The sequence below is a fragment of the Myotis brandtii genome, unplaced genomic scaffold, assembly GCF_000412655.1.
Source record: "Myotis brandtii unplaced genomic scaffold, ASM41265v1 scaffold118, whole genome shotgun sequence".
Lineage (NCBI taxonomy): Eukaryota > Metazoa > Chordata > Mammalia > Chiroptera > Vespertilionidae > Myotis > Myotis brandtii.
Genome location: NW_005354090.1, coordinates 1,687,124 through 1,696,112, shown reverse-complemented (window position 1 = coordinate 1,696,112; position 8,989 = coordinate 1,687,124). Strand labels below are relative to the sequence as shown.

Below are 8,989 nucleotides of genomic sequence, written 5' to 3'. Positions count from 1 at the left end.
CCAGGTCGGCTCGCACACGGACGCCTGCCGCCCCGGGTCACAGATAGCAGGCCTGGATGGCAGCAGGGCAGGTGGGATGGCGCTGTCCCGCCCTGCCTGCAGTATGCAAATTAGCCACTATCTTTGTTGGCGGTTAATTTGCATATCACACCGATTAGCCAATGGGAGGTGTAGCGAAGTTATGGTCAATTACCATGTTTGTCTATTATTAGATAGGATAGAAGATATAGAAAAATACAGCAAAAACTCTCTTAATAATTTTAGGAAGGTTTTGAAGGAAATATATATTTTAAATAGCTTCTATTTTGAACTATGTATTACAAATATATTTCAACAATCATCCTTTGACCACCTAGGTTTATGAGATTTAATTTTCCCTTTTGTTTCATTGATGTAAAACTGAAATACAAAGTTTGTCACTTTGCTTAAGTCATTTGTGCCAATGTACCTTTGAAAAAATTTTATGAAAGCCAATATATCCTGTAACATATATCTATTAAAGATTTTTGTTAGCCTTCTTTCGGACTACGAGAGTGTCATTGTAGCACTGTCAAACTCAATATTGTGTTGTGTCCTATTGTTCTCTGGGCTGTTTACTCAGTAGTTCTTGCTGTGATTGTGTTGTCATGAAGTTATTAAATGGATAAAGTCCTCAGGGTAATTTAACTGAGTGGCCAAGCTTTCTTCTTGTCCTGAATGATGGCGTGGGATGGGCCTCACTTTTGTTTTGTTGTGTGCTTGAATTGCAGTGGATGAACTCACGCACAGTTGTACTCTTGGATAGTGCAGAGAAGTTGCATGTGATTGATCGGCAAACTCAAGAGGAATTGGAAACAGTGGAAATCTCAGAAGTTCAGTTGGTCTATAATAGCAGCCATTTCAAATCACTAGCCACCGGAGGAAATGTTAGTCAGGCACTGGTAAGGGTAACCCATTATCTTAGTACTGACTTGATAAACGTGGTACTTTGTTGCTGTTTTGTTCTAGAAATAGAAACTCCGAGGAGTTATTTTTATGTTTTGAGGTGTTTCTTTAAAAGCCACTAGGTTGAAGTGGATGTGGGTGTGTTTGTAAATATTCAGGAATGTGAACTAAAACAATAATTTCTCTTACCTTCTATTCAGAAATCTGACTAATTTAATGCCCAAGAGTTTTAACTTTTATACTAAAATAATAAAATGAAGTTGGAAATTTATGAGACAGGAGTTATAAAAGCAAAATATTTTAGAAAGTTTAATATGGCAGCAATAAGTATGATAGATTTAAGGGGTAAATGACTAGTGACAGGTAGCCCATGAGGCTTTGGAAATATTTGGGTGATTGGTAAAGGAATGAACAGGTATAGTGTTTGTGGGAATTAAAAGGCAAAGATGGGCTTTGAGAGAAAGAAAAAAGATTCTTTTGGAGTAGGAGATAGATGAAATGTTGGTGTGCTTGGAGAGAAGGAAGACATGAAAATTATGATCTTAGTATTAATCTATACTAATAATAGCTTAGGTGGCATCACGCCCTCATGTATCACGCCCTAATGTTGTCACAAGATGGCCATCACAAGATGGCCGCACGCACAGCGGAGGTGGGGCCCAGCAGCCGCTCTGTGTGGTGAGGTCTGGGGGTCCTGTGGCTCCGTTCAGCGTGGAGGAGCCTGTCCCAGCGTCTCCGCTGCCTCGAACAGAGGAGGTGGGTCCCGGTGGAGGAGGTGGGTCACGGCAGGGGAGGGCAGTTGTGGGTGATCAGGCCGGCAGGGGAGGGCAGTTGGGGGCGATCAGGCCGGCAGGGGAGCAGTTAGGCGTCAATAAGGCCAGCATCGGAGTGGTTAGGGGCAATCAGGCAGGCAGGTAGGTAAGCGGTTAGGAGCCAGAGGTCCCGGATTGTGAGAGGGATGTCCTACTGCCGGTTTAGGCCCAATCCCGCAGTTGGACATCCCCTGAGGGATCCCAGATTGGAGGGTGCAGGCTGGGCTGAGGGACACCACCGGAATTTCGTGCACCAGACCTCTAGTTTCACCATATTTTAAGTAACTGTAATAATGGCCTTTAGCAATTTACACAGATAGTTTATAGTTAAATTACTTTGAATTGTGATCTCATGTTTCCTAAACCAGTAATCTTTAAGCAGGAAATTAGACTATTATGAGGCTTCCTGGGTATTTTCTTGAAGAAAATAGTAATGATGGTCATATTTAATGAGTGTCTGCTGCATGAAATGTAGCCATTGCCCAAATCTCTCTGAGATATTAGAACCTCAGAGCATAAAATATACATGAAAGGGTCTTCCAGCCTTAGAATTTAGAAACCAAGAAAATCCAGGGTAAGAATAACGCAATAGAATTCTCTAAAGTAAGAATAATTACTGTCTCACACTTAGATGTTTTCTGGTGTCTGGTTATTAAAAATACTTTGAAGTATTTTTTTAAGTCAGACTTTAAGCTTGTACTTTTCAGCTAAGATAGAATAATGGGGCCTGGATTTACTCTCCTGTCTGGGGAAAAAAAATCAGAAAAAGAAACAACAGTTTCCAAGATACTGGATATCATGTAATGAAGCACAGCAATTCCTGACAAAATGGGAGACAAATGGCATGAGCCCTATGAGTATCCCAATGTCTGTCCTTGAGAGCTTCCATGTGGCTCAGGGGGAGGAACCCAGCTGGAGCTTGGAGTACTCCATGAGTTGAGACAGAGCGGAGACTGAGACTGCAGGAAGACAAGTGTGGGTTGGACAGGCCAGAGTACTGGTGTGAAGAGCACTATACAAAGGGTTCCCCTTGGGTATTCAGAAGGCTACTAATCAATAGAAACTGCCCAAGGCAAGGGAAAGAAATATTTGTAAGATTTGGAAGGAACGAGAGCTAGTGATCACACTGGCTTGTTTACACCAGCCAGATGGAAAACCTTATGATTCACATGCATTGGGCAGAGTACTCGGACATCTTGCCTCAGTAGTGGGGAATAGTTAGAACTAAAGTAAATGCTGCTCTCGTCCCCACTAACATATCTTAAAAACAAGACCAGAAAGGAACAAACTGTTCCCAGGTAACTTAACTCCTCCCAGAACAAAGCACAATAATATTAATAAGAATACAGAAATTTCCAGGACCCAACATGCTGAAATTTGAAATTTGCAGTGTCTGCCATCGAATCAGGGATTACTAGGCATGCAAAGAAAAAGTAAAACACAACTTATACTGAGGAGAAAAATCTATCAAAACTGACTTAAACCTGAAACAGATATTAGAATTAGCAGACAAGGACATAACAGTTATCATAGGTATAGTCCGTATGTCCAAAAAATTAAGTAGAGACATGGAAGATTTTAAAAGATGTAAATCTAGAGATAAAACTAAAGTGATTGAAATGAAAAATACACTGGATATGAAGCAAAAATGAACAAAATTGAAATGAGAAAAAGACAACTTCACAATTATAGTTTGGAAATTTTAAACTCTCTCAGTAAGTAATAAAATGAGTAGGCAGAAAGACATTAAGGGTATAGAAGACTAAAAAGAACACTGTTGATCAACTTGACCTGACAGTTATAGAATATTGCACCCAACAGAAGCAAAGTACAATTATTTTTCAAGTGCATGTGGAACATCCACTGATACAGATTATATGATAGGCCATAAAACAAGCTTCAGCCAATTGTTGAAGGAATCATCAGGGTCACTTTGGAGAAAATTCAAAAATTTGGAGATTAAATAACACTTTTATAAATAAACCATGAGACAAAAAAATCTCAAAGGAAATTACAATATATTTTGAACTAAATGAAAATACAACATATAAAAATCTGTGATCCACAATTAAATCAGTTTTTGAGGGTAATTCATAGCATTAATACTTACATTAGAAAAGAAGAAAAATCTCAAATAAGTGATCTAAGCTTCTATCTTAATTAAGGAAATAAAAAAAGAGAACACAATATACTTAAAGTAGATTGAAAGAAGAAATAATAAAGATGAACACAAATCAATTAAATGGAAAATGGACAAATGATAGGAAATTAAAGAAACCAAAAACTGGTTCTTTGAAAGATAAATAAAATTGACAAACCTCTAGTGAGACTAATCAAGGAAAAAAGGAGGAAGGCACAATTACTAATATCAGGAGTGAGGGTGGTAATGTCACTATAGAGTCTATAGGTATTAAAAAGATAGTATGCCCAGCCGACGTGGCTCAGTGGTTGAGCCTTGACCTGTGAACCAGGAGGTCACAGTTCAATTCCCAGTCAGGGCACATGCTCAGGTTGCGGCTTGATTCTCAGTGTGGGGAATGCAGGCGACAGTGGATCAATGATTCTCTCTCACCATTGATGTTTCTCTCTCTCTCCCTCTCCCTTCCTCTCTGAAATCAATAAAAATAAACAATATGAGTAACTTTATGCCAATAAATTCAAGAATTTTAGATGAAATGGAAAAAAATTCTTTGGAAGGCACAAATTACTAAAGCTGACTCAAGAAGAAATGAAAAATCTAGTAAATAAATACATTTTCTGCAAAAAAACTCCAGGCCCAGTTGACTTCACTAGTGAAGTCTACCATATTTTAGGGGAAAAAAAACCCCACCAATTTTACACAGAAATCTTTTCAAAAATAGAGTAAATGGGAGCACATACTTTTTTTTAAATGAAATTTGCTTATTATCTCTGATAATAAAATGAGACAAAGACATTATAATAAAGAATACAACAGACCAATGTCCTTATAAGTATAGAAGCAAAAATCCATAATATATTAGCAAATAGAAGCCAGCAATGTATAAAAAGAGTAATCATGATCAAATGGTGTTTATCCAAGGCATTCAAGACTGGTTTAACATTTAAAAATCAACGTAGCCCTGGCTGGTGTGGCTCAGTTGGTTGGAGCTTCCTCCCATACAGCGGAAGGTCACAGGTTCAATTCCCGCTCAGGGCACATAGGTAGGTTTCAGATTTGATCCTGGGTCAGGGTGGTGTATAGGAGGCAACCATGTAACCAAATATATTTGTTATGTATTTAAGCTGTCCTTTATTAGATTAGCTTAGGACATATTAAAATGCATTGAGGCATTTGACTTAGTTAATGGTAAAAGAAAAACCATATCATCTTCTCAAAAGACAGGAAAATTTAACATTTAGTCTTGATAAATTCTTAGCAAACTAGAAATAGAAGGAAACTTCAACCTGATAATCAAGAACATCATCCAAAATCCTACTGAAATATTACTGCCAAAAACCAAACCAAAATCGAAGTCCCTGATTTTGATCAAACCTCTTCTAGACAAAATATAGAAGACAGAGGAACATGTTAAAAGATTCCTTGACACAATTAGCAAAATCAGGTGGAGGAAACTTTATGGAATAGTGTTACAGCTTCTTTAATAAATAAACCTAAAGGAAAATAAGGGATGGTCAGAGGTGGAGGCAAAACCTATACATTAAAAAATACTATCAGCCAGCTCCAATATGTGGCCCTTGTCTGTATCTTGATTCAGACAATTAAATGTAGAAAAAAAAGCCCAAATGACAAAAACATACACAGCATTTGACATTTATGAGACAAGCTGAAATCCAAACTCTGATTGGGTATTTGATATTGAGGAATGATTATTAAATTTTAAAAGCATGTTAATGTAATTATATATATATACTGAATTTTTATAAATGAAATATTCAAAATCTGAAATTCACTTCAAAATTATACTGTGTTACAGTGGAGTCAGTGGGATTATAGATGAGATAAGATTGGTGATGAGTTGACAATTAATGAAGCTGGTTAATGGTTGCAGGGGGTTCATTATTTTATTCTATCTTCATCTATATTTTGAAATTTCCACAGTGAAAAGTTAAGATTAATTATCATAGTTATCTGTTATTGACTGCTTATATATTTTGGGAGATTTATAAATGTTAACATATTTAAGCCTCAAAGAAACTGTGCATGGTTTTCAAAGATGTGAAAACTCAATGTCGGAAGTTTGAAACTTATTTAAGGTCATACCTAGAAAGTGACATTGCCAAAGTTTGCAATCCTGACTTATCAAACAGCAGGTTTTGTTTCTGTTTTGCTGGGCTGTGCTGACTCCTATATACTATGCTACTTTGTCTTCCTGTTTCTTCTTGTGTTTAATATTTATATTTATTTCAAAGAACTTGGGGCTACCATTTTCAATCAGCTCTATTCTTTGCCAGAAGCAGTGACTATTGTTATCCAATAATGGGGCAGGTTGCAACAGTTTTCCTTTAGATTTACAAGTTTGCATGTTCCTCCCTTTTCTGCATTATTCTGAAAAATAAACCCCATGTGTAAGCAGAGAATTACTTTCTTGCACTTTGTCTTTTTTGCTCCTTCCACTGATGGACTGGCCCATGATTGATATCCATGCTCCCCTACTTATGGGGTAAACCAGGTTAGCCTAAAATGTTGTCTTTATAATGGACATTCTTTAAAACTTAATGAGACTTCTAATTCGTGCAATCTTTACCGTTTTTGTTTACTTTTTTACAGGCTTTGGTTGGAGAGAAGGCTTGTTATCAATCCATCAGTAGCTATGGTGGTCAGATCTTTTATTTGGGGACCAAAGTAAGCTCTTCCACTTGGCATTTGTTTGTGTCAGGATAGTTGAGGCTTAAGCAGATTGCTGGTGAAGAGGGCAGTGCATTACAAAATGAATATCGATTAGCAGTAATCTAAAACTTTTAGGGATTAGATAGTCATGATTTTTAGCTAATTAATTTACCTTCTTCACTTTGGGGCATACTTTTACTTTCGTTTAGATTCTAATAGGATGCTTATTTTCTTTATTCAGGGATGTATTTTTATATTCTTCAAATTTATGTTTTCATGACCATGAAGATACCTTATTATGTATATTTGTCATGTAATTAAGCTGTCCTTTATTAGGTTAGCTTAGGACATATTGAAATGCATTGAAGCCTTTGACTTAGAGTAGAATCACTGGAATAGGAACTTTTTGTATATCATTTTGTTCCTGTGCTAAAAAAAACCCAAAAAACCCTACAAACAAACAAACAAACAAACAAACCAGAAAAAACAACCCGGAGAAGAAATATTTTTTTCATTATTGAAAATTTTCAGGTCTGTACAGGGAGATTGAGCGTTCCTTGTTCCTAGGTATTAACGCCCTAGACCAGCGGTTCTCAACCTGTGGGTCGCGCCCCTTTTGGGGATCGAACAACCCTTTCACAGGGGTCGCCTAAGACCATTGGAAAACACATATAGAATTACATATTGTTTTTGTGATTAATCACTATGCTTTAATTATGTTCAATTTGTAACAATGAAATTGGGGGTCACCACAACATGAGGAACTGTATTAAAGGGTTGCGGCATTAGGAAGGTTGAGAACCACTGCCCTAGACTGTAGACTTATTAACTTTTAAATGTTTGTTTGATTTACTCTTTAATATGGGACCTGGAAGACCCTTTAGTAAACACTTCAACTGTATTATGAATGGTTTTACTTAAAGAGATGCAAAATGAGATGTGGGGCAGGGACAAATGTGTCTCCCAACCAAGTTTGTTAAAGATGGTCATTTTAATTTCCTTCTCTTTGTTTTCCAGTCTGTTTATGTAATGATGCTGAGAAGCTGGAGAGAGGTGAGTTCAAAGTAATTTTATGTGTTAGAATTGTTGAACTGATAGCATCTTAATGTTTGTTTTGACTTTGCCAAAAAAGATTATTTGGATTAGTGCTTTTTAATTTCAGAAATGTACATCAAAACCATTGTAACTGTTAGGTACTTGATTTGATAAAACTCACTGTAAATTAGAATTAGGTTTGGCTACATACATCAGAAAAGTCAAAATGATAGTGGCCTGTTGCTTCAAGTTTCAACAGTGGCTTCAAGCTTTCTCTCATGTAAAAGCCATCTGGCAGTAGGCCAGATGTGGCTAGTGTGGCAGCTCCATGGTCTTCAGTGTGCTATCCTGTTCCACATCCTTGTTGTGGTGTCTAGTCCCAGGGTCATCTATGTTTCAATAGGGCGGCTGGAGCTCCAGCTGTTAAGTCCACATTCGAGAAAGGAGGAAAGAGAAGAGAAAGGCTAGCCCCTCCCTTTTAAGGTGATATCCCAGAAATACCAAACAACACTTCCACTTATTGGCTAGAACTTAGTCACATGGTCCCAAGTAACAACAAGGGAGTCTTAGAGATGTCCTTTAGCTGGTTTATTGCTGTCTCAAATAAACTTGGGATTTGTTACTGAGGATGAGGGAGTGAAAGGATGTTGTGATAAGCAACTAGACGTTTCTGTTACAGTGACATTCTAGTTGTTTTCTCTTTTTATATTTGGACCTCGTGGCTGCCTAGTACTATCTTATATAGTCACTGTACTATCTAGTGCTTTAAGAAATTATTTTTCTTCGAAATTAGATATTCATGTGGTTATTAGAATACTTGTAGCTACTAAGCAACAACTTCTGGAAAGATATTGGGTAAAATAGGAATTCTGACTTGTGATTGGTCAGACAAAGGGGTCTAGCTTCTTGCATTTATTCATTTTAGAGGGTGGATCATCTCCTGAAACAAGATTGTCTTACAGAAGCCTTGGCTCTTGCATGGTCTTTCCATGAGGGAAAAGCAAAAGCAGTTGTGGGTAAGTTAACAGAAAACCGGTGGTGTAGACTTTTTTCTGAAATAGAGAGAATGAATAATACTAATCACTCATAGAACACTTTTTTAGCTTAATGTTTAAGTATTTTATAAGCAAGACTAGAGGTCCAGTGCACCCTCTCACAATCCGGGACCCCTCAGGGGATGTCGGGCTGCTGGTTTCGTCCTGATCCTCACAGGCCAGGCCGGAGGACCCCACTGGTGCACAAATCCATGCACTGGGCCTCTAGTATGCATATAAGATCTTTAGTTAATCTCTTCCCGCCCTCCCTCTTCCCACCTTCCCTCTGAGATTCATCAGTCTGTTCCATGTTTCCATGCCTATGCATTGAGTGTGTGCCACCTGGTGGTCAGTGTGCATCATAGCTACTGGTC

The 8,989-nt window shown here is 37.7% G+C and overlaps 1 protein-coding gene across 12 annotated transcripts in view; it reads left to right on the top strand.

Moving 5' to 3' along the window:
- The window catches only part of VPS8 (vacuolar protein sorting 8 homolog (S. cerevisiae)), a 246,001-nt gene that overhangs the window by 65,914 nt on the left and 171,098 nt on the right, over positions 1 to 8,989 (top strand). For 11 of the 12 annotated variants that reach the window (XR_001359954.1, XM_005858444.2, XM_014530628.1 and 8 more), the window contains 4 exons: positions 750 to 920; positions 6,487 to 6,561; positions 7,564 to 7,599; positions 8,507 to 8,597. Coding sequence is in view for 11 of the 12 variants with exons in the window: in XM_005858444.2 (XP_005858506.1) it covers positions 750 to 920; positions 6,487 to 6,561; positions 7,564 to 7,599; positions 8,507 to 8,597 (373 nt within the window). In the remaining variant the exon portion in view is untranslated. The remainder of the gene's footprint in view (positions 1 to 749; positions 921 to 6,486; positions 6,562 to 7,563; positions 7,600 to 8,506; positions 8,598 to 8,989) is intronic. The other variant, XM_014530618.1, reaches the window with a different exon arrangement.